Here is a 27,899-nt window from a genome sequence, read left to right as displayed (position 1 = left end):
TGTCTAATCTTCCTTTGGAGAACACGCACTCTAGTGTTTTAGCCATATCTTTAAAACGATTACGAAATATATTTGCTAGACGATATAATGCTTTGTTCAAAAACCAAAATTTTACTTAGAAATATTTTAGTAAAGCACCAAAGAAGTTACCGGCCCTCATGTTGAAGGAGAAGTTTCGCTCAATGAGCATCGATATTAACGTTGCACCTCCATCTATTGACTATAAGGTGCACACTTGTCCTAAACAATTCTCATTCTAATTTAGAAGAAGTCGATATATTGTATGTAGTTATTCATTGCGTTCAAAACTAGTTACTTTTTTATATTTATTTATTTAGTCAAAATGACATTGTTTTGTGTAATTTAATTAGTCCGTTAGTGAACTTAACAACGTGATTTATTTGGCGAAATCAACAAAAATTAGCAATTAAAATGGAGTATATACTCTATGATTACTTGTAGTGATTATTAACTACTCGAACTAACTACTCAAATCTTGGAGAAACAAATGAATATATTTTCTTGAAAACACAACCTCTAATTAATATACTAACTACATCACATCAACAGTTAGAGTGTTTCTTTTTTAGTAAACAACAGTTCGAGTTTCTTAGACTTTTAATTTTGCACCATATTTCACTTTACTTATCAAAATGTTAATTTAGAGCCCGGCTAAGAGATCTTGTTCACCGCCTGTTTTCGCCAATACATCGAACCAGAAGTCCATCTCACTGTCGAAAATCATTTCATAATCAACGGAGCCTAGGTGCTGAAACTGTTGGTGTATCGTCTCATCTGAACCAGCAACTTCAAGGTCATTCGATGAGTAATTGTGCTCATCTTGGCCATAAAGTGTCTCGTTCCAGAAGCTCTCATCGATGTCGGCACCGAAATTTTCGAAAGAAACACAATCTTGATCAATAGTACTTATGATGTCTCCCGGTTTTTGATGATCCATCTTAGTCTCGTTGCTATGTCCTTCGTGGCTCATGAGTGTCATCGAAGAAACCTCACTAGTGGAAGGTGATGCCGAAAACAAGCTTTCTCCTGAAGGGTTTGATGAGTTTGCTAGCTCGGATTCGCTTCTAGTACTGTTCGAGTTCGATATTACCGATTCGGATTTTGGTTTAGTAACCTTCTTTTTGTTGCTAGTTGTCTTAGGTTTAGCAGGTTGATAATCTTCGAGTCTCTTCTTCAAGTGAGTGTGCCATACGTTCTTGATCTCGTTATCTGTTCTTCCTGGTAGTTTTGCCGCAATAGCTGACCACCTAGAGACGATAGCAAAGGAAAACATTAATACAAAAGCAATTGAAGAGCGGATTATAGTATAAATTCTTTAGTAATAGTGGACCTAGACGTATGTATAAAGTTACTTTCTTTAGGTTATTTATTAATAGTAAGAAAATAAAATAAAATTTGTGTGTCGGCTGAATGTGAAGTAAAATACCTATTGCCAAGGATTTGGTGTAAGCTGATGATAGCATCCTCCTCTTCTTTTGTGAAATTGCCTCGTTTAATATCAGGCTTTAGATAGTTCATCCATCTAAGTCGACAGCTTTTGCCACATCTCAAAAGACCTGTAATTGATAATTACCATCAATGTCGAGAAATTTATATAACCAAATTGAGGAATATATAAGTGGGGTTATTATAATTTGTACATACCAGCTTGCTTAGGGAGGGCTCGCCAGTTACTATGGCCACGTTTGATGATAAAAGAGATCAAGATTTGATCTTCTTCAGGCGTCCATGGACCTCTCTTCAACCCCATCTTCTCGCAGCATGGAGCTCTTCCCATCTCTTTTTGATTAATATGTTTGGATTGCCAGGTACAAAAAAGTTGAAGTTCTTGTCTTGTGGGGTACGAACGATCAAGATAGGAGGATGCTGTGATCAATTGTTATGAGTTGTGTTGATGAGCATGAGAATGATATTACTAAGAGGCTTTGAGTATATATACTGAAATTGTCAAAAGACATGTGGGAGAATTCAAAAGCACTGGTGAGCTTCTTGGAAATAGGATGAGAGAGAGAGAAAGAGAGAGATAGAGAGATGTCTCTTTCTTTTGGTTATTGGCAACAAGTCAAAAGTTTGTTTTACGTATATTATATGTCATGTGGGAATGAATAATATACTAAAACTTTACTATTTTATAATAATGGGTCTGCATGTATATGTAAATGTGTGTATGGAGTGTGATGGTGTAATTAGATGTGGCGTATAGTGATAGTTCCTAGTAAACAACAAAGTCATCGGATAGACGCACGAAGAGCATTATAATGAGCCCACACGTATATATTTTAGAAAATCAACGTTTTACAGATGCATACGACAAACAAAAATCAACGTTGGGTGGATTATATGTTGACCCAAAAACAACACTATTCATTTATCTGCTCGTAAATTTGTTTTACTTTTCTTATTAAACTTTGACATCTTTAATCGCGGTAGTAATGGTGTTTAGGTTAACCATCTCTATGTACGTATATATTATGCATGTCTTTTAGTCCCTATTTGAAAAAAAAAATTACAGAAACAATATTTTATAAAAGAAAAAAATGAAGAAAAAAAGTCACTGCACTATTTTTCATCATCGTTAACATTTTTAATATAAACATTTATCCAACTTTTTTAGATTTTAAATTTTAATTTTGAAATTGGTATAAAACAAATATGTGATCTTTAAATTTGTACCCAAAAAAAACAGAAAATAACCTACTACATATTTCAGTCTTCTGAGATATATATATCTATATATATATATATATATATATTTATATATATTTGTCAGTTTTTTAAAACAATTCGATTGATACAATATAAACACCAAATGTGCGGTAATTAATATTAGGAGTAATTTTCAGCATATATTTACATATTTGCATACATTTTCTTACTTCAAATCCTAGCTATGAATTTGCATTACCCTGAGAAAGTCTTATGCCAGAATATATATCCTTTTTCACCAGTTATATATATTTCCATTAGTATAATCGATATTAACATTTTTTCAGTATATTTTGGTTTATGCCCTTTACGTTTTATTTATTATTTTTTTTACAACATTAACCCCTAAAACAATTCTATAAATAATATTGTAGAGAAACTCAAATACTAAACTTTCTTAAATTGATCAACATTTGTTACATTTATTGACATAAAATCTTAACAACATTTATACATTCCCATTAAATCTCCAAAACTATTTTTATGGATGCTAGAAACTCTCAAATTTAAATGATATATGACAAATTTTTTCATAACAAAAGTTTACAATCTCCATAATTATATGAACATAATAAATTTCCTAAACCGAAAATCCAATTTATAAAATGTCACATTAAATATGTTGAAAACCCCCTATATAATTTGGTTTATTTTTTTATTTTTTGAGGAATTACCTAAAAAAATAAAATTCTATTAATTATCATAAACTATAGATATTGACATGGAAAAATTATAAACTATAAAAATATGCTAATTTGGTAAAACAATTAACATAATTAAAATTGATAAAAAAAACTTATTTTGATTATTTTTTACGCAAAAGCTTATTTTGATTTTGGTGAGACGAGTTGACATTAATCTCATATAGAAAGTTAAGTGGAATTGTTTTTTTTTTTAAACACTTTTAGATGTGTACCAGGAAATAAATGTAGAGTTATTTAACAAAAATACCATGAACAATAACTTTTCAAAGTCAAAATGCCACTTTTCTCTATTTTTTTTCATAATGCCACAACCTTCACTTAAAAAGACATAAATGCCCTTCAATAAACACTATGCTGTTGATAGACAAGATACAGATGATGGACAATATAAGGATGATGGACAAGATGTGGATGATAAACAAGATTCGGATGATAGATAAGATGAGGATGATGGACAAGATGTGGATGATAGACAAGATGCCGATGATCAACAAGAAGCAGATGATAGACAATATGCATATGATAGATAAGATGTGGATGATGGACAAGATGATATGGAGAATGATGCCGGTGAGAAACTCAATCCTCCACATCATCTTTTGGTCCACACTTATCCACATCATCCTCTTTTGGTCCATCATCCTTGACATCTTCTTTTGGTCCACCATCTTCTTTTGGTCCACCATCTTCTTATTTCGACAACTTTACCTTTTTGTCTAATTATCTTTCATATACAACCAACTAATTTGAACTCATAGACAATTTCGTTATTATAATTCTCATAGACAAGTTATAAAAACGAAATTTATGGACAAGTCTATGACTTTCTCTAATAACTTGTCCATCAGATCTCGTTCACGATAATCACTCTCTCAAAGACAACTTATCTTTAATAATATGGATAACTAATTTGAACTTGTGGACAACTTCATTATTATAATTCTCGTAGACAAGTTATAGAAATGAAATTCGTGGACAAGTCTATGACTTCTTCTAATAACTTGTCCATTAGATCTTGTCCACGACAATCACTTTCTTTGATACAAGGGTATTTTCGTCTTTTAACCACATGTAAACAGTAAAAATGTGGCTTTTTTATAAAGATGAAAAAAATCTGGCATTTCCCAAAACTTTTATAAAAATTATGGCATAATTGGCAAAAATCTCATAAATGTATTATCAGACTATACATATACCATACAGGTTAAAACCTTGAAAACACTATAAAAATCTTATACTTTGAATATTTATATCAAATACCTGTCAAATTTTATATTTTTAAAATTAATAAAACAATAATAAAATAACAAATAAATACAATATAAATTTTAAATTTATAAAATTTAAAATATTATCCCGCGGCGTAGAGCGGATTAAATCCTAGTTATTATTATGACACAAACCAGAAAAGAACAAAACAGAACACATCGCGATACAGAAACAAGTTGCGCGATTGATATAATTCGTGTCGTGATATCAAGTTGACTAACGCGTTCACACTTACTGCACTCAAAACATTTCAAGTTTCAAACAAAACCTCCCCCACCTCTCTTTGCGACCGCAATTGTTAGTAGTATTTATTAATATAGAAGTATTGAGTTCAAAGTTTCTGGTCAACAAATGAGGCTTACCTACAGGTTTCAAATTCACCATATCTATATATATTTTACACTAGGATCTTTATTACCAAACTCAAATGATGTTTTGTGATGAAGAATGCTGATGAGTATATAATCATGTTATTTTTTACTTTGGTGCGCTAATGGAGATTTATTTCAGATTTACAGTGTTTCTACTTTATAGCCGGTCAACAAATTTATACACAAGTATTCGATACTACCAAATACTTTTGTGAATTAGGAAACTAACTCAAAATAAATACCACTTTCTCTAATGTGAGGTTGTGAACACAAGCAGTTTAAAATGCCTTGGTACATTTAGACTATTTCTTGGGCATATGGTAATTAATGAATGACCAGAAAAAGTCATATATATTCACATAAGTGGGGGATTTTTAATTACCATGTTCATAAAAAAAAAAAAAAATCAACCTTTTCAACCTCAAATCTAAATACAATTGACTCGAATACACGAAGAGCCGGTAAAATTTTGACTTCAAGGAATGAATATTATACCTCTAATAAATTTTGGTATGTAATTTGATTTACAAGCAGGCAGGCATGCAGCTGAAGAACGAAAGTAGTTGCAAAGCTATATCGGCTGCTTAATAAATTAATAGTACTAGCTTGTAAAGTATTAAGTATACATTAATGTAAATAGTGGAATAAATGATCATCAAAGCATGTCATCCTTGACTGCATCTAGTTTTAATTAAAGATTTCTAATATTAAACATTTGATAATATTTTCTACAACTCACAAGTTGGAAAAATAGAAAACAGTTATGATCATGTTTTCTCTTGAACTTGTGTTACACATTCTCCGAGTTAATTATACTAATCTCGGAATTACGATTATTTACTTGTAAACATATCATATATCCTAAAAATGGTATGTAAATGTAAGAGCTGACTTTGCAAAACGATGAGAATGTCAACTCCATCAATATATTTTTCAACATAAATCATTAACGCCTAGGTGCTGAATTCTAAGAAAGTAAAAGGATATTATATGTGCATGCAAAGATGAAATTCAACAGAGAAATATTTTATTGGATTCTTAAAAAACGCGTTATAGAATACAAATCGTGAGGAGAAAAAAACGATAGTCGTAATAGTACGTACGGAGTGAGAGATCAAGATGGGGTTTGGTGCTTTTGTCTTGTCCCGAAAATATGGTGAAGATATTATATAACTTGTTTTTTTGACAATAAGCATTATGGAAATAATTAGAGGACCATTAATCCACCATGGTCACCTTTTTTCGGCTAATTCTTTCAATAGTATTTTTTTTAAAAGAACATTGGATTTCCTTTTGGAGACGGGTCTTCTTTCTCTCACGGGTCAATTATAGATTTAGTTACGTAATAGAAAATTGCTTAATTAAGAATATAAAAATAATTAGTATCTGTGTTCACATTCTATAGAATAAGGTAATATTTGTGTTTATTTGTTTCTCCAAAATCAGATTGATTTGTTGTTTTTTCCTAGGAATGGACATACGGTTTTCTAATTGATTTGTTTATGTGTTTTGGTTTTATAGTATATCTATTTTATACCATATAAAAAATTAAAAACCGTCTGTAATTTGGTTTTTTTTTTTCTGGTTTATCGATATTTGAAAACTAAAACTATTTAAAAACTATATGTGGTTTGGTTGACNAAAAAAAAAAAAAAAAAAAAAAAACTATGTGTGGTTTGATTTGGTTCAGTTCCGGCTATTTGAAGATTTTTTATTTTGGTCAAACGGCTACTTGGAAAATTGTTATATCAATTTTCAAAATAAAAATTATCTTCAAATATCACATCTTTGATTTAAAAATTATGAAACCGTATAAGTACATTCCAACATACTTCATCAATTAAATAGTAGTGAACATAGTATTATTATAATTAAACTATATCATCTTTCAAAGAATTTTCTTTCTTATTTTCTTCTTCTGACAAGTATTGATATAAATTTTCTCAAAAAACTATCCTTAGATTGCAAAAATGTATTTATTTAGCTTATATCACCGACAAGAGGAAAGAAATATTGCAAAAATGATCAAACAAAAATCTTTTTTTTTTTTTTTTGCAATTAAACACTAATCATACAAGTTGTATTATAAAAAAATATAGAAACTCAAACCAACGGTTTTACAATTTTAATTCAAACCAAACTAAAACCAAAAGAATTCTGATAATCGTAACCAAGGTTTTGGAAAAAATCAAAGCCAAATTGAATCACTTGATTACGAATCTGTTAGGTTCGGTTTGTTTTTTTGATTAAGGTTTGTTTTTGGCCTATTCCTAAGTTTTCCTCCATCGTTGAGTTCATTTACGGTACTCCAAAAAAAATTATAGAAAAGTTAATAAAATATTCTTTATTTACTTTATTGTTGAAATTCAGATTGATTTGGTAATTTACAACGATATGTTTTTTTGCCGTCGTTTAGATCTCTTCATCAAATATTGTTCGAAGCTTATTTACATGACGGCATCACTATTACAAGCTGCCATTATGCTATTATTCTCGATAATGATCATGATGACATCACTATGATAATTTATTATGATACTAATGATGTATGACTGCTTAATTACATCTACAGTAGATTTATAGACATATTTAATTAAAAAGTTAATAATCTAATTATGGCTAAAATGCGAAATTAGGAGTATATTATAACTACCTCTAAATTGCTACTTGTTCTATTATCGACGTCCAAACTCCAAAGTTTGGTAATTAGCAGATGATCGATCAACGTTTATCTTAGCATTTAGCTCCAAATTATGTGAACTCAATTTTGGAAGACTTTATAACAACTAATACCTCATTCACTCTACCAAGACCGAAACTACAAAATTCATACAGGATATATTTAGTTGAACGTATTGTGTGTGTGTACAAAATGTCCAAGATTCTTTTCATAATTACAATTGAATTGAGATATTAATTCCTCCGCGTTATTATCCATAAGTTCTGTCAAGACTTTGACTTCACAGATTGTATTCTGTTAGCAATACTTAGGATTTCCGGTTTTAAATTGACAATCCAGTTTCCACCATGCATCGTACATAGTCTAGCTAGGACTCTAGATTATCAAATCAACGAGTTTTTTTTNTTTTTTTTTTTTTTTTTTTTTTTAACAGGCAGAGACATTTGATTATATTTACAGAACTGATTTATCTAATGAAATTAATTTATATTAAATTTTATTAATAAGATACAAATCCATCAAAAACTCGATATAAATCTCTAACTAATTAGAAAACTATCGTTCAATTTTTTTTTCAAAAAAAAAACCGTCAAAAATCAGTTTGAAATTTTAAAAATTTATGGCGGTTAAATTTTGTCGAAAATCCATCAAAAATATTATTTTCAATAAAATTTTGATTAGGTGTTTTTTCTCCAATAAAATGTTTTGATAAAATTTTGATTTCCAAAAGTTAAATTGTCAAATCGACGATTTCACATATTTTCTTATAATATAAAGATGTAAAATGGATAGTGTGTCAAAAAATATACAGTAGAACCTCTATAAATTAATACTCTTTAAATTAATACTCGCTATAAATTAATAAATTCTTTCGGTCCCGAATTGGGCCAGTGTAAAAAATGACACATTTGGATAAAATAATAAGATAATATGTTTTTTAGAAATCCTATGTAAAATATGGTCCCGTCAATATCATAAATTAATAATCAAATAAACTAATATATATATATATATATATATATATCTAAAAAAATATATTGAAATATGACTCTATTGTTATTTGACTATTCTTTAATTTGCATTCTAATAGAGCTCATCTCTAATCGTTTTTATTATTGTCTTCTCAGATCACATCCAAAAATTATAGAGAGTCTTAGATTCAATGATTGCTTATTTAGTAACTCTTTCTAAAGGTATCATAATATATTCTTCGAATTTATCATTACCATGAAATATAGTACTAACAATTTCTTCTAAACTTTAAATTTCTAACATTTATCATTTTTACCTAAATAATTCAGTAAACAATTGACATTCATCCTATTACGATATTCAAGATTATAGATTAAGAAAATTCTTTTAAAATGTGAATGATAACAAAAATATCTTATTTTGTAATTGAAACTTTTCAAAATTATAAAAATGAGAAAATATCTTCATAAATTAATAAAATATTAATTTATCGATAAATTAAAACTTTTATAAATTAATAAAATTTCATGGTTCCGACCTTATTAATTTATAGAGGTTTTACTGTAATCTATTTTAGATATTCATTTGCAATATTACATGTTTTTTTCTCTTTGGAAAAGAAATTTATGAAAAAGTCGTTCCAAAATTTTTAGATAGATTCATTCGAAACAAAGAGCGCAATATTCCATTTGTGGTAGTCTAATCAAAATGATGGTCAAAACGTGTGACATACGTGCTACATGATTAAGACTCAATAGTTGTATACAGTTGTTGGAAGTTAACATTGATCTTTCCAAAACTCGATTCCAAAAAAAAAAAATTACTTCGGATAATAATCGGTATAACTTTTTTTTTTTTTTTTTTGGACAACCAATTGGTATAACTTTGGTCGACTTAAACACACTACTAAATAGTTAAGCGTCGGTTCATTATTTATAGACCTCTCAATTCGACTTTTCCTATGTTCGTTTTATTTAAAGACGAGTGAGTAATACCACTGACAGTAACATATATAGTGATACTTTCCAACATTTTAAATGCTTTTCTCCACCTAAGTATTAAGCTTTTTACCACTTGTGGATAACAAACCAAGTTGTCTTATTTATTTTCTTCGTTTTCTCTTTTTTTGTTTTTTTGTGCAAAGGTCTCATTTCATTCAATCATTCGAAAACGAGCTTACAAATCTGAGTTTTTGCCAATACAAGACCAAATTCAAGGGGATTACAACCATAAGCATAAAACGATAAAAATAATAGATAATTCGACAGCATTTTCAAGAGATATCGGAGACAAGGACGGTGAAACACCAAATCACAAACGATTCCAAGGGAAGTCGAAGCCACATTCCCGAACAAAGCGGGAGTATGGAGAATTGTCCTTATCAATACTAGACATTGCCACGTTAAAAGGGGTTCCATGGCCAGTCTTCTTCAAGCATTGATAAACATGAGTAGTACTCTTGGGTGATTCTAATTTCCAGGTTTTCAAATAAAGATTGTATCCCCATAGCAACATTGATTGATCATGTCCCAAATGCAGTCTTCGGACAAATGGTTCCATGTATCGACACAAATGTATGTTACGGGAGAGCAATAAAAAAAATAGAACGAACCTGGACTTTGGCAGATTAGGATTTGGGTTACAGGGCCTCGATGAGAAGATAAGTGGGCCGAAGCCCATTTGGCAAAAAGAAGGGTTCAATCGAGGATCACCAAGGGACGTTAGGGTTTCGCCGCCGCCGCTCATTCTCGATGTCATCACCGGAGCAAAACCCAGTCTGAACCAATCTGACGGTAGGACTCCCGAGAGCTTACAGCCGAATCTTGAGGGATCAGGCTGGAACCGAGGGAGAGGTGTGGAGATCAATACCGGCGGCGAGATCCGGAAAGGGAGGTCTTCAATAGGAAACAAGGGAGATCCAGCATCTTTAGATCTGGGGGAATCAGAGAGACTCGCCTCCGGTTCGAGAGTTCATATGCCGCTGGAAAAAGGGGATTTCTCTGGGTTTAGGTGCGACGGAGATAGGGCTATCAGCGGTTGAGGTGAGAGGGGATTCACCGGGAAAAGCCTCTCAGAATTATCAGAGAAGTTCAGGCCGCCGTCGATATAAGGTTTACCAGGGAGACTTTGAAAAGATTGAGAAAGTGGCCAAATCGACAATACAAGAAAGATCTTTGAGAAACACGAGATGAAAGAGATGCAAGAGTCCCAACGCCGGCAAGCAGAAGCTTTACCGGTGCCGGAGGAGAAGGCTTGTAACAACTCGTCCCACAGACCCCACTAGCCCACCGCTAGCTGCCCCAACGGACCGTCCGTGGACCCCACTAGCCCACTGCTAGCCGGCCCAACAGTCCCCAAGCTGGCCCTGCAGGGCATCGATCCTAACTCATCACTGTGGATATCCAAATCCACCAGTAGGTTATTGGTGCGACAGGCGTTGCAAAAGATTGTCTAACATAAGACAAAAATTCTGATGGATATGGGACAAGACGGGAAGAGACCATACTGGATGAGACGATACAAGATGAGATGGGATGAGATAGGACAAGAGGAGATGGATTAGGACGTGAGGGGATGTGACGGGACTGTGACGTGTTTCCCGTTCCAAAGTAAACACGTCTAGATTTTTTTTTTTTTTGTAATTTACATAAAAATAACGCACATATACAATAGCACCCGGATTAATATAATTCTTAGTCATTTTACGAATTAAAAATTTATATGAAAATATTTTATCCCATTTGTTATGAATTATCCAATTGTACATTTATTTTTCGGTTATGTGATGAGTAAGAATAATTAAGTAGTACAAAATATGTTGAGACATAACAATGAGATCCATAATTTTAAACATGAAAATACCAACCGACGACGCACGATTATATAGTCAAAATAAACCGAATCCGTAAAATTGTTGCCCAAATATAAATTTGCTGTAATTTATTGATTCGCGGAGTTAGGGTTCAGACTTCAGAGAGCGGNAGTCTTCTTCAAGCATTGATAAACATGAGTAGTACTCTTGGGTGATTCTAATTTCCAGGTTTTCAAATAAAGATTGTATCCCCATAGCAACATTGATTGATCATGTCCCAAATGCAGTCTTCGGACAAATGGTTCCATGTATCGACACAAATGTATGTTACGGGAGAGCAATAAAAAAAATAGAACGAACCTGGACTTTGGCAGATTAGGATTTGGGTTACAGGGCCTCGATGAGAAGATAAGTGGGCCGAAGCCCATTTGGCAAAAAGAAGGGTTCAATCGAGGATCACCAAGGGACGTTAGGGTTTCGCCGCCGCCGCTCATTCTCGATGTCATCACCGGAGCAAAACCCAGTCTGAACCAATCTGACGGTAGGACTCCCGAGAGCTTACAGCCGAATCTTGAGGGATCAGGCTGGAACCGAGGGAGAGGTGTGGAGATCAATACCGGCGGCGAGATCCGGAAAGGGAGGTCTTCAATAGGAAACAAGGGAGATCCAGCATCTTTAGATCTGGGGGAATCAGAGAGACTCGCCTCCGGTTCGAGAGTTCATATGCCGCTGGAAAAAGGGGATTTCTCTGGGTTTAGGTGCGACGGAGATAGGGCTATCAGCGGTTGAGGTGAGAGGGGATTCACCGGGAAAAGCCTCTCAGAATTATCAGAGAAGTTCAGGCCGCCGTCGATATAAGGTTTACCAGGGAGACTTTGAAAAGATTGAGAAAGTGGCCAAATCGACAATACAAGAAAGATCTTTGAGAAACACGAGATGAAAGAGATGCAAGAGTCCCAACGCCGGCAAGCAGAAGCTTTACCGGTGCCGGAGGAGAAGGCTTGTAACAACTCGTCCCACAGACCCCACTAGCCCACCGCTAGCTGCCCCAACGGACCGTCCGTGGACCCCACTAGCCCACTGCTAGCCGGCCCAACAGTCCCCAAGCTGGCCCTGCAGGGCATCGATCCTAACTCATCACTGTGGATATCCAAATCCACCAGTAGGTTATTGGTGCGACAGGCGTTGCAAAAGATTGTCTAACATAAGACAAAAATTCTGATGGATATGGGACAAGACGGGAAGAGACCATACTGGATGAGACGATACAAGATGAGATGGGATGAGATAGGACAAGAGGAGATGGATTAGGACGTGAGGGGATGTGACGGGACTGTGACGTGTTTCCCGTTCCAAAGTAAACACGTCTAGATTTTTTTTTTTTTTGTAATTTACATAAAAATAACGCACATATACAATAGCACCCGGATTAATATAATTCTTAGTCATTTTACGAATTAAAAATTTATATGAAAATATTTTATCCCATTTGTTATGAATTATCCAATTGTACATTTATTTTTCGGTTATGTGATGAGTAAGAATAATTAAGTAGTACAAAATATGTTGAGACATAACAATGAGATCCATAATTTTAAACATGAAAATACCAACCGACGACGCACGATTATATAGTCAAAATAAACCGAATCCGTAAAATTGTTGCCCAAATATAAATTTGCTGTAATTTATTGATTCGCGGAGTTAGGGTTCAGACTTCAGAGAGCGGCTGAGAAATGAGAGAAACCTTTTCCTGTTTTAGGAGAGCACCTACCCCTCCTACCCGTACCGTGACTGAAGCCGTTCAGGAGCTTGAAAATGTACGGTTTTCCCCTTGATTTCCCCTTGATTTCCTTATTTTTACCAATGTATATAGAGTATTACGAGGTTGGAAACGGAGATCAATGATGCAACTGAGCAAGTGAATGTTGGGGCTGTTCCTGAGGTCGCAGGTCGACTCCAAAGGGAGATTGAGCTAAAGAGAGCCAAGATAGTCGTCTACAAAAACGAGGTAGCTAGTTACTTTCTTTGTCTAATTTTTTTTTGGAGGCTGAAGATAATGGTAAATTATTTCATTTTTTAGAAAAAAATTACGTCAATGAAATTATTCCTAAAATAACTTTTAATGCAGATTAGGCAGATGAACGCTGGAGGTACATCAAATGAATTTGTAGACACGATGAACGTGGCTAGGAATGTAAAAAATGTAGGAAAGAACTAAAACTTAGTATGAAAGGGTGTAAATGATTGAAGCTTTGTAATTCTTTGTCTTATTCTGCTGTAATATGAATTAGTCTAGTCTTCTTTTAACCTTTCATGTTTAAGAGAATAAGAACACAGTTTTTGTTAGTCTTCTCATCAACTCTTGTGTAATTGATAAGAAGATCTTCAAGACTCAAAGTTCTCTAATTACCTCCAATGCCTTGGTAGATTTTATTTAACATCTTTTCATAACCTTTGAGTCCAATATTCACACCAAAACCACATGTTTGTTCATCAAGTTAAGCTGGAAATATTAGAGGAGGGTCAAGAAAAGTATAAACTATTGATTGAATAACAAAAGATTCTGAACTTTTTTAAAGGATTTTATATAAATCTTATGCGAATAACATAGGATTTCATAAGATTTTTAAAAATTCTTGATTGAAAAACAGAGGATTTTAAGAATACTATAAAATCCTTTAAAATGTTAGATTCAATACCCCTGTTATTTTTCGGTTATGTGATGGGTCAAAATAATTAAGTAGTGCAAATTATGTTCAGCCATAACGATAGGATCTATAATTATAAACATGAAAATACCAAACCGACCACTCATAACATATGTTATAGACTATTTCCTAGTCTAGTCTTCGTTTAACCTAGGTAGAGATTTATTGCCTAAGCTTAGTAATCAAAGTCACAAACTAGAAATATTCCATATATATAAAACTTTCCAATTTCTTTACCATACAAATAGAATGTGACTTTTCTCTTTTTGGTGAGCCCCCGTCGATTTGGCAAAAGAGGATATATTCTCATCAAACAAAGTCTATCTCATAAGAACAAGATGAACAAATATATCTAGGATGAAAATTTTGAGTTTGGAAAGAAAGATAACAATTTAATTGTAACAAAAACAAAAAAATGAATCTCTGCTAATCAACTCATGAATTTAAATATATATTTACTCCTCTCTTTAAACAGAAATATAATACAGTTATCTCTTTATCAAAAAATATATTCAATTCCCATTTGTTATTTAGATATTACATATTAAAATATATTTTAGTTTAATTTAAATGGATTAAAAGTGAAATAAAATAATGTAATATCAAGATTATTTGAATTATTTATATTCAAGTGTGGAGATAAAAACAACCAATTATTACTCGACATTATCCTATACAACCCAAATATATATATTATAATCTTATATCCTTAAACTATTTAAGCATCAAATTATTTGTTAAGCGAAAATTTTATTATGTAATTTCAATTGAATAAATTTGTTAAACTAAAAATTAAAAGAAACAAAATGACACTTGTGGAAGAAGAGAACATTAAATGACAATATTTTGGAGCTTTCCAAAAGAAAACTTTACTTTATTATTAGATGATTTAATATAGTAAGGTTTCTTTCAACTCAGTAAGAATCTGACGCCCACCATCATTATATTAAAATTCTTCTAAAACCAAATACACATGAAATTATTTATTTTCTTATAAAAATATTTTAAAATGATTGCATAAATCATGAAAAGATGAACATTTTTTGGAAAAAAATATTCAAGACTTAGTAAGATAATAGTTCATCTAAAGTTAGAAACTTCCAAAAAACGGATGATCCGAACAACGATACTATTGTTACCGGTGTTTTGTTATTCGTTGGATATTGAATCGAGGATAGAATAGAAAGTAAATGTTTTAGTTTTCATAATAGTCTGAAAGAGTATGTGTTTGTATGGTAATAGGTTGTTTTTAGAAAAATAAACTTTATAGAATGTTTGAGCCTTTAAGAAGGAGAAGGGATTGAAATCAAATATTAATGATCACAAATTCGCAAGTGTTTCAAAATTATCAGTTAAAAATGAGAAGTAATATAAACAAAAATGAAAATTGAGAAAAATAGTGGGTATAAGGCAAGGCATAAAATGATGTTATTATTTCAAATCAAAACATAACTGATTATGTTCATAATTTATTCTGAAATTCCTAATATGAAAACTTCTAAATTTTATGTAATTTAAAAATACCATGACGTTTCAAATAATAAGTGTGAATCGAACAAAATAATTGTAGAATTAGATCAAAACCATTACACAAGCTTACATAATTTTCTAGAAAGTAAGCTCATTTTTAATTTTATATAAACAAATTTTAAATATTTTAAACTAATTTACTTAAATAATACCTACCCACCATCTTACTTAACTTTGATTTCGTTTATGCCCGTGAAAAATTATATAAGATTCAAACACAGAAATTAAACCCAACAATTCAAACTTATAAATTTAATTTAATGTTGGTATAGTTCTGTAATGAATCTAACCACAACTGATATAAGGTGGCTTTAGATTTTTGGGGGATGCATATGTTCATTAAAGAAGGGAGGAAGAAAATGTAGATGACTTTTTTTTTATGGACCTGTAGTTAATTAGGTCCAAAAAAAATTAAGGTGTCAGAAATATAGTAAGCCAAGTGTCATCTCAATAGCAAAAATTGAGAAAAACCTTCTCATGTTATAAGATTTTTTTTAAAAACAAAGACTCATATAGTTTACATTTATGGAAATTTTGTTTGTCTTTCCTTTGCATTAGCTACTAAATCTTGCTTTTTAGAAATTTGTTTTGAAAATGAATAATATATCCTTTTTTAAACTAAAATAAAATAAAACTTCTCTCAAAATTAGAATGTGAGAAGCTACATTTTTTTTTTGCCTTAGGCTTCTATTGACCTTGGCACGGCACTGACCATCTTTCCGGAGAATTGACATGACAAAACAACACATTCATGGTAGCCTCTCGAGGACTCTTCGACGCTCTAGTTATAATGGGTCAACGTTACTTGGCGGAAGTTAGATTTCGAGAAGAAATTTTGGCTTAAGCTATGATATATGGACAAAGGATTCAAAGGATTTTCCTACCGATAGTGAAGTCTAAGAGAGATAATATCATATAATAAAATTTGGATCTTAATTAAATCCTCCTCTCCATTATTTTCGCCTCATATATCAAGTGAGAATAGAGGTATTTCTAATGGTTTTACCTAACCCAATTAGAAAACAAGTTTAGGTGTTGTCCTCTGAAAATAAAATGTTATGAATTGCGTGTTTTTTACCGCGAATGTGACCAAATTAAGTGGTTGGCTTACATGGCTAAGATGTGAATCTATTTTCATGCAGATCATGTCTAGATGTTTTTGACTTGCTGACATAGTAATACCAAGTATTTTAAATGCTTGATTAGTGAACCTTACTTAGTTCAAGGTAATGTTCACACCGCCAAAAGCATGTGAGGTTTTATTTTGATCGAGAAGGATTCTATAATATGACATCAATTGTCTACCGATGTAGTTGTAGATATTGATCATTCTAAAGGATTGAAGATTTTAATAATTTTTATCGAGAAGGATTCGTAAATGGTTGCAAATTAGAAAAATGATCCCCAAATTTGAAATTTTTATTTACTTTCTTGTCTAGCCTGCGGCTAACAAAAAGAAAGACCACTATCCTGACTTTTCCTTCTTGCAGTTAGCCAGTTACTCTATTGAGCTATATATTATTGGCTGGCTCATCCAACTTTCAATTGTATCTTTCTTTATTTGAGAAAGCGTTGGTAGAAGCGTAGCAAAATTTACTTCATGATTGATAAAGTTTATTAATACTATATATTCCACTAAGACGTATTTTATTATACCTTGTCATTCCAAAGTTTCATAAAGATTATATTATATATAGACATGATGATTGAATTAGTAGCCCCAAGAGGATATACTTTTCAAAACCAGTTCATTAGCTGAAACAACAAATGATTTCTCAAAATTTGGTAGGAATTTTCCACTCTGCTTTGATGAACTGGAGATGAACATATCGCAAGACTTCTTTACTTTACTTTTACATAAAATAACAATATTAGGATATAATAAAAAGCATTTCATTCATGATGAATGCCATCGTAAATGGTTAGCATGTACGGTGGCGGCTATCCCTATTGATGATAAATGACTGGTAAATCTACATAAAAGTTTATTAAATGCTTTACAGAAAAGTTCCTTTTTTTTTTCAAACATTGTTTAAGAATTTTAGAATGGTTTACACGATAACATTACTTCATATATTATCTCTCAACTATAACCTATATATTTTAAATATAATTCCAATACGCTAAATATTAGTATTAACTTTATTTCCCACGAANAAAAAAAAAAAAAAAAAAAAAAAAAACTGAAGTTCTTTCTCTGACACAGTTCCAATGACGAATTCCTGGTTCTCACATGATCGTGCTTTCGCCGTGAATCCATCACCTCTTACTGCTGGTGGGATCCAATCCCCTCCTCCACCCCTCCCTCCTGACCCCCCGGACCTAGCATCTTCCTCTTCCCTGACCCAATTCCCTCCTCTCACCTCTCATCGCATCAGAAAACAAAAGTCTGGTCAACAAACTGCTCGTCCTCTGGAGCCTGTTGTACCGAGCTCTAGATCTGCTGTGAAAGACTCTGAATCCCTTTCACTCACTGCTGATGTAGAAATGTATCAGGTTGAAAGCCCCAACAAAGAAACTACAAGTCAAGGCTCCCAAAACCCTAGATCTGAATGTATTGTTCCTCAAGTAACCACTGTACCAACAAACTTTATTGTGTTAACTCCCAAATCAACTTCTCCCCTTATTACCAATAAATCGGCCACTGCGCTTCTTAAACCCATCCATAACTCATCTATTCCACCTGAACCAAACCCCACCCCTCCCCATACTAGTACAATACCCACCCACCCCTTCCCATACTGCTCCTACACCCACCACCAACCCTCCGCCACTAAATGCTGCCCCCCAAAACAACAACAAACCTTTGAATCCGGATATGGTTCATCCAGTGGCCCATCAACGGCTACCTGCGACAGCTATCTCGGGTCAAGTCCCTACTGCTGTTGAAAAGCTTCGAAAGACGGTTGACAGGACTCTCAAAAGACTTGCTCCAGTCTCCATTGCTGATTCTGGACGACCCCGAGTTCACATTCCTGACCAAGTTTTTCAAAGAGGAGCTTAACTCCATAAAGATTTAATCATTTGCTTCTTCAAAGGTAGAGCACCCCAATACCACCAAGTTCAAAGCATCCTGAATCACATGTGGGGCAAGGGACAGCAGTTAGAAATCCATATGAACTACCAATCCAATTCAATGTTGGTAAGAATCCCTAATGATTATATTAGGCAGAAAGTGATAGAGAAATGCATTTGGTATGTGGGTGATTCAATGTTCCATACCATACTATGGTCCTCGAGCTACTCCTCTGACGCGCCAGACATGGATTCTATTTCAATTTGGATCCACTTGTTTGACATCCCTCTGGACCTGCGTACTATAGAAGGTATTAGTTTGATTTCAGGCCTTGTAGGAGAGCCAAAGGAAATAGACGACTACACCATCAATGTCGTCAACCTAAAGATATCTCATGCTAAGGTTGTTGTTGATCTTACCAAGCCATTCCCGGACATAGTTGAGTTATGCGAGACAATGGTCAGGTTGTGGAAGTTGCAATAGAGATTCCGTGGCTGCCCCCCTCCTGTTTTCATTGTAATGAACTGGGACACATTGCAAGAAATTGTCTCCTCCTCCCTCCTCAGAACGAGCCTACGCGCAAACCAGACATTTCTGTCAAGAAAAAAGGAACCTTTGAAAGCAAAGGGAAGAATTTGCCTTGAAAGGCTTCTTCTTCTTCTCAAGGGGAGAAGCTCTCTCCACTGGTCATTATTAATGATCAACCCAACCTCCCAGTTACTCAAGCATTGAATGCGAACCAACCCCCTGTTACTCAAACACTTAATGCGAACCCCTTCTCGGTACTCCAAACCTTACCATTAAATTCCACCTTACCTACGATACCTACTACTGAAACTCCCCACTCATTACCCATTGCTTTCTCATCCGCTAGTAAGCACACTGATCCCCCTACCTTAGTCCAAAACACTAAATCCCAAACACCAAACACAAAACCCCAAGGCCCAAACTCAAAACCAAAAAACCCTTCAAAAAATTATTCTGCGACCCCTTTAGGCCCTTTTATTTTAAGCCTCCCAGCTGCTATTACTCCTCAAGGCCTTCCTTACCCTTACCCACAATCACCAGAGAAAAAACGTCCCTCTTCTTTTAAAAGGTCTAGATCTCACCCTACCCTTCACTCCCCACCCTCTTCTTTTGAACACCAATCCCCTTTGTTAAATACCACAAAAAACCCCATTTTGCCTATCTCTTCTCCCGTTTTGACTAACTCATCTACCCTTTTATCTAACTCTAGTATAGTAGGACCTCCCTTGATGGGAGACCCCCCATCCGGTTTTTAATGGATTCAAAACTCTTTTTTTTGGAATATCCGCGGTTTAAATGATCCAGATAAGCATAAGCCCCTAAGTATTTGACTAAATAGCAACAAGCCTCTTTTTGGTGCTCTTTTGGAAACACATGTTAAAGATCTTACCTTGAACCATATCATGGCAACGACTTGTCCGGGATGGAATTACACCTCCAATCACTTGTCTGATGATGATGGACGTATTGTTGTAATTTGGAAGGATCCGGCTTCTATTCGAGTGCTCCACCAATCCAAGCAAACTCTTACCTATGACGTCACAATAGAAATAAGGTACAGTTTGTGTTCACTGCAGTCTATGCGTCAAATATAAGAGCAGAGAGGTCTGACCTTTGGGTTGAGCTTCTAAAACTACAGCAGACTTTCTCTCTTGATTCTTGTCCTTAGTTGGTTGGTGGTGACTTTAACCAAATAACCCACCATCAGGAGCACTCCTCACCCTCTGTGAACTCTATCACCCCTCCTATGGCTGAGCTAAAGGATTGTCTCTCCCAAATGGACCTCTTTGATCTTCGTTTTCTAGGGCCCTTCTACACTTGGACCAATAATCAACCGGCATCCCCTGTCGCAAAAAAGCTAGACAGAGTCCTTGTAAATGACCATTGGATCAACTACTTACCCAATAGCACAGCTACATATCTCCCTCCTTTCCCCTCCGACCACACTCCTTGCCTTGTTGACCTTGCCTACCAACTCCCACGATCTGGAACGAGACCCTTTAAATTCTACAACTACCTAACCAAGCATCCCAATTTCCATCGTCATGTTGAGGAGGTATGGTTTCACGCCGGAAGCTTTGCTGACAGTCTCTGTTATCTATGCTGGAAGCAAAAGACCATAAAACGAGAGCTTAAACTTTTAAATAGAGAGAACTTCTCCCAAATACAAGAGAGAGTGAGTGAGACTAACCGTTTGCTAAAGATTGTGCAGGTGCAGGCTCTACAAGATCCTTCTCCAATAACCTTTCAGCGAGAGAAAGACGTCCAATCCAAGTGGCATTTCCTGCGAGCCATAGAGGAAAGTTATTACAAGCAGAAATCAAGAGTAAACTGGCTAAGAGAGGGAGATTTAAATACATCTTACTTCCACAAAATGTGTCAATCAAGAGACAGTTTTAACACTATTCGATCCTTCCTCTTGGATAATGGTGACTTGCTACTCGACCCTGAGGCAATGAGTGCCCATGCAATTCAACATTTTAAATCCTTGTTGGGGCCAGATACTCTCTCGCAGCCTCCTATATGTTCTTCGATAGAATGGTTCCAGAACCTGAACTCTTACAGGACGTCAAGTGGCCACTCTCAAATGATGTCCTCCATCCCTTTTTCCGGTGAGATAGCGAAGGTTATGCACAAGTTGAATCCAAGCAAAGCTCCTGGACCAGATGGTTTCACCTCAGGGTTTTATAAGGCAGCTTGGAGTGTGCTAGGAACAGAAGTTACTGCATCAATTGCCCAATTCTTCCATGCTTCTTTCCTCCCAGCATCTACAAATGCCACCATTCTGACTTTGATTCCAAAGAAACCGGGAGCTTCTTCAATAGCGGACTACCGACCAATCTCTTGCTTGAACACTCTATACAAAGTGGTATCAAAACTCCTTGTTCACAAACTCAAACCGTTTTTGCCATCTCTAATCCTGCCAAACCAAACAGCATTTGTCAAGGATAGGCTTCTCCTGGAAAATACAATACTTGATGCTGAAATAGTGAATGGATATCATAAAGCCCATGGTCCTAAGCGTATTGTGATTAAGGTGGATATAGCAAAGGCTTTCGATACACTTTCCTGGGATTTTTTGTTTACATGTCTGCAGGCACTACATATCCCGGATCAATACTTGCGGTGGCTCCAGGCGTGTATCTGCACAACAAACTTCACTATTCACTTTAATGGAACAGTGCAAGGATATTTTAAAGGAAAAAGAGGACTAAGACAGGGCGATCCACTTTCACCCTACCTGTTTGTAATAGCCATGAATAACCTCTCTTTAATGTTGAACAAAGCTGCAGAGGAAGGAAAGTTTGAGTATCATCACAATTGCGACACCTCAAGACTCACTCACCTCTGCTTCGCCGACGACCTCCTAATCTTCTTGGATGGCTCTCTGACCTCTGTTCAAAGTGTTCTTCAAGTCCTTAAAGAGTTTGAGGAGCGGTCAACATCCAAAAATCATCTTTTTATGGAGGGGGACTGACAGAAGCCGAAATAGACTCGATTAGCAATGCCACAGGTCTCCCTCATGGCACCCTCCCTGTTCGTTACCTTGGAGTTCCCCTGTGTACAAAAAGGCTTACTATTCAAAATTGCGAGCCTCTGTTGCAACAAGTAAAAGGAAAAATAAACAACTGGTGTTCAAAATCCTTATCCTTTGCTGGGAGGTTGCTTCTCATTAACATTGTAGTTGCAGGAATCACCAATTTCTGGTGCTCCTCCTTCGTGCTTCCAAAGTTTTGTATCCGAAAGATAAACTCCATCTGTAGCGCTTTCCTGTGGAAGGGAACTTTGGAAGGTCATCATAGTGCGAGAGTGTCGTGGGAGACGGTAACAAAGCCAAAAGATCAAGGAGGATTAGGGATATGGGACCTGACTTACTGGAATAAAACTTGTGTCCTAAAGTTGATTTGGCTGTTGTTTTTCAGAGCAGGCTCTGTTTGGGTGGCGTGGTACAGGACTCACTTCCTCCGGGGTGACTTGAGCAGCTTCTGGACAATGAAACAAAGATCAAACTTCTCTTGGCTATCAAATAAGCTTCTCAAGATGAAAGACTTAGCCTATAACTGGATTAAACTGCGAGTGGGAAATGGAGCTACCTGTAGATTTTGGTCCGACAATTGGTCCCCCTTTGGAAACTTATCAAGCTTCTTACCCTCTACTCGATCTTCAAGGATGGGAATTCCACCACGAGCAACTCTTCAACAGCTTTACAATCGTAGTCGTTGGGCGCTTCCAAACCCCAGATCGCAGAATCAGGTTTCTTTACATACTTACATAACAACTATCGCCCTTACTAATGACCCTGATTACTATGAGTGGGAGTTAGATAGTGTAGTTACTAGGCGATTTTCCTTAGGACGTGTCTATGATCTGTTTCGTCAACAATCGCCTTTAGTCCCTTGGAGTGTGGCGATTTGGAACAAGGGAGGAATCCCTAGGCATAGCTTCTTAGCTTGGCTGATAGCTTTAAACAGATGCCCTACCAGAGACCGTCTTCTCGAATGGGGTTTACAGACTGATCCATCATGCCTTCTTTGCAATAATTCCCCTGAGAGCCGAGACCATCTATTCTTCCAATGTCACTATACCTGGTCTGTTTGGCAGCCAACAGCGGCTAAGTGTGGTCTGCAACCGTCTACTTCTTGGGATGCAACTTTAGCCCAAATGACCAACTTCCAGGGGCTGAAACTACAGAAAAGACTAACTCTTATGGCATGGCAGAGCACTTTATACATCTTGTGGAATGAGAGAAATACCCGACTACATCAGCGATCCTACAGATATGTCGATTGCCTCCTTCGCCTCATAGATTCAACCATGAGGAACCGGATAGAGTCCTACAGAGCCGCAAATCCATCTGTATCTACCTCGATGCTTCAGTTTTGGTTTTCCTAGCCTCAGCTTTTGCGATCATCACCAATCTTCATCATCATCTACTATTTCATCGCCTAGGGTTGCCTAGGGTTCAAAACTAAGATCTTTTACCATGTGTTTCAGTTATTTTGTTGTTGGGCTTAAAACCCTAAAAACTAGAGCCGGGATGGGCTTTTCTATTTTTCTTTATTTCTTTTTCATGCAATTAATAGAAAGCCCTTTATTAAAAAAAAATATTAGTACACTTAAATAACTTATTAACATGTTTTACAAGTCAAAATGGTTCTCTTTGTACAACAGAAGAAATAATATTTTACGTAATTACAAAATTGGCAAACAAATTTTCTGAAAGTAATACTACCAATATGATATTGGCATAGTTTACGCAAGAAAAACGGATGTCCAAATCCGAACTCAATATATTGAAAAAAATTCTCGTTACATACTAATACTAGTATTATACTACTATGGAAATTACTACTCCAAATCCAAATCTCTTAATATATACTATAGTTACATATCCATATCCAAATCCAAATCTCTTGATATATGCTAACTAACCTATGACTTGTAAATGTAAATGGTTTTCATGAGCTTCATCTATTCTATGAACTCAAGTTGCTACCACCTAATTCAAGAACAAGGAAGTCTCTACTAAGTTAATATTCAAAGAATAATGGTTCATGCAACGTAAACTGAGGATAAAACGATGTCCTGTTTGGCGAAAATGAATAAAAAATTATGTTAAAGAAGAAGAAGAAAAAAACAGAATTGAGGATAACTTTTGTTTCTTTGTATTATTGTACTATTTTCAGCAACACGTCGGATTAAATTTCGGAAATGACACAGCAATGAAACTGGTTAAACCATTAGACTTACATTGTTTTATGTATTTCGCTCACTCTTTTGTTGTAAGTGCACATAATAACATACATAGAATACTACTAATCATGAGTTTCTTTAGTTTTCAGTGAAAACTTTTCACTATAGTAAAAGGATAGTGGAATACTGGGACTTTTACATTTAGATGACTAAAACGATGAGTGATTACGAATCTATGATTGTTTACGATTTGACAAACACAACGTTTGCCTAACTTTGAACAAACTTCAACTTTTTATGCGTTAAGGTCATTGGTTTATAGATATGATATATTCTACGTGCATCTGGTCATTGGTTTATACATACAATCTTGTACTATAGGAACCAGAATGTAACTATTTGTGATAAATTGAAATATGATCTCTTTGCCTAGCTACTCTCACTAGTAGCTAGACATTGTATAGTCCCTATTATAATAAAATAGTGGTGTCAAGAAAATTTGGATATGACTATTATTGTACACATATTTGTTGAAAAAAACTCTTCTAGAAAATATGAAGGGTTTAAACAATACAATATCTAGTAATTCTAAGATGTATGAAACATTGGAAATGATTAGGTATGATTGGTACATATGCGAATTACAAAAAAAAACGAAAAATGCACACAAGCAAATATCTTATAGCATTGTTTTCTGTATAATTAGAACAAAAATCTTCTAAATTCTTCATAAATTTTTCAGTATTCAAAAAAAAATTTTTTTGTAAAATGTAGAAACCAACTCCCAACACCAACATCTCTCCTGTATTTAAGTTTAGCGTTAAATTTTAGAAAAGAACAAAAAAAATATGATTTCATTTGGAAGAAATTCTATTATAACAGCATACACAAAAACAAATGTTAGAGCAAACAAGGCCTAGTGAGTTCAACTGAAATATTGTATGTTGTGCTATAATCGGATGGGCTTATCAGTTACGAAAGATATAATGAACTTAGAAGTATGGGGCTGATCAGAAATTGATAAAGTCAAATTAATGCAAGAGTGAAGTGGATTCAAAACACTAGAGTAGGCGCCATTATTTCAGAAGCTTAACATAGTTTTAGTTTAAGAAACCAAACATATGAATGGTAAAAACTAAAAACAAAGAGCTAACATTCGATTGTAAGAAAAACTACATACTCTGGGAGGTGAATTCTTCAATTACCAATATATTCAACTTTTCAAGTCAGAATATTGTAACATGCTTGAAGCCAATTACTACCAACAAACACGATTTAGTCACTGGTCAAGCTACTTATTAACTCATACTTGTCCCGTTGTTACCTGTTTTGTTGTGTCATTAAGTTCCCGTAACCAAACAAATAACAACACAAAACTAACATAAGTTACAAAAGCCCAATAACTAATTCAGCCCAGTTATTGTTGGCATTTTTTAGTATTTAAATTCAAGTAACGATTATCTCAAATTCAAGTAATGATTATGACAAAATAATAAACCGGGTTAAGTACTTGTTGACACTTTGGCAGTCGTTTTGTAGGCTAGTAGTATTTGATATGAATCTTGAACGAGGCAATCCAAGTAACAAATATATGAAAATTTGCAAATATTTGTCTCGTGTCAGTTCTACTATAAATTAGAAATGAAAATGACTCTAATGTTCATTTCAAATTGTATTAAAAATATATGATGAAATGAACCTTATTTTAAAAACTACACAAACAACTATTGGAGAGCTTTTGTAGTTCAGTATCTATCTACATTTTTCCTATTCAACTCGTGCTCAAATTTTCTGAACATTTTTTTTTTTTGGAATTGAGGTTATTTCTTCCTTCAGCTTCTCATTTTTTTTTTGAAAGAGACATATTTTACCTCATTGAATTGGATACAATAATGAATAATCTAAACTTGTGATGTTAGGTGTGGATAATGCATGACAAGTTATTGATTATGTTTTTTTTCTTGTAAAAGAAGTTATTGAACATTAAACAGTAGGTCAACACCGAGGAGACTGGATAACATATTTGATTATATCGTAGGACCATTATAATGATTATAGATCTAGAAGTTCAAAACAAATCTTAGTATTATAAACATATTAATATCAAACACATCATATCTTAAATTCGTCATTGTAAATTATTAAATAGAAAGAATAGGACCAAGTCCGTGATCTCTGGAGTAGCTCAGTATATAGTATGATTTAATGTTTGTTTCCTCATGCAAATGGGATTTTACTAAGTTCTTGAAAAAAATTTGGGACCAAATTCAGTTAACCCTTTCGTGGATAATGGATAAAAGCTATCAAAACACATCAGCATTATAGTTGATGTACAGTAATCGTTCAGAGTATTTACACATGGTATTGCTTTTTCTATTTATCACTAAGTGCATTTTAATATATGCTTTTTGATAATGTGCCTAGCAAAAATATTGACCATTTTGGCCCACCATCGTAAAAATAATTCTTTTTCTGTTTTGTTGTGCGATTCGCCGACGTTCAACAAAACACGTGCTCAAACAAAATCTGCATACCCTTTTTAATGCTTATATGACGTTCCATGTACCAATTTAGAAATTTACTAGATGTTCTGTTATCTAAAAAACTAAAAATTTTACTCAATTTACTCAATACATACGTTGATTATACAGTAAAACCTCTATAAATCAATAATGTTGGGACCATGAAAATCTATTAATTTATAGAAGTTTTAATTTCTCGATAAATTAATAATTATTAATTTATAAAAAAAATTTCCTAATTTGATTAAAAAATATTAAAAAAAAGATTTAATCATTACAACTAATATTTTTATAAATTCAATTACAAAGAAAATAACAATTATCATGTTTTAAGGATAATAAAAATCTTTGCAATGAACTCTAGTAAAAATTAATGTGTATATATATATACATATATTTAGATAATTTTATATAATTATTAATTTATATTATTGATGGAACCATATATTTATAAAAGATTTTCAACAAAATAATTATCTTATTATATTATCGAATAATGTCTAAAATTCATTAGTGTCAAGTTGAGACCAGAGAAATGTATTAATTTATAGGTATTATTAATTTATCGAATATTAATTTATAGAAGTTTTACTATAGTATAAAAAATATATATTTTCACCATTTACCGGCTTCATTTTGGTTCCACTGCACATAGTCAAGAGTCAAGACTCATACGCAAGCAAACCCAAAAGTTATGACAGATCGTTTCTTTCTAGTGCCCTCAACTACCAAACAAATTATGTGACTACTTCTTTTCTAAAACGTTTAATTAGACGAAAAAACAATCTTGATAAAAAGCATCTCATTGCTAGATAATTAAAAGTCTCTACATTTTTAAATATTTTATCGGATACAAAAAAACCA

At 34.0% G+C, this 27,899-nt stretch overlaps 1 protein-coding gene across 1 annotated transcript; it reads right to left on the bottom strand.

Moving 5' to 3' along the window:
• On the bottom strand, positions 495-1,964 carry LOC104766233 (myb-related protein Myb4). The gene is made up of 3 exons (XM_010490073.2): positions 1,666-1,964; positions 1,448-1,577; positions 495-1,268 (listed from the first exon to the last, which is right to left on the bottom strand). Exons 1-3 carry the CDS (start codon positions 1,796-1,798, stop codon positions 662-664), a joined length of 870 nt encoding a protein of 289 aa, XP_010488375.1. The 5' UTR covers positions 1,799-1,964; the 3' UTR covers positions 495-661.

This window comes from Camelina sativa, chromosome 19 (assembly GCF_000633955.1).
Source record: "Camelina sativa cultivar DH55 chromosome 19, Cs, whole genome shotgun sequence".
Classification (NCBI taxonomy): Eukaryota; Viridiplantae; Streptophyta; class Magnoliopsida; order Brassicales; family Brassicaceae; genus Camelina; species Camelina sativa.
The sequence above is the reverse complement of the archived record's forward strand: the minus strand, read 5'-3'. Positions and strand labels throughout refer to the sequence as shown.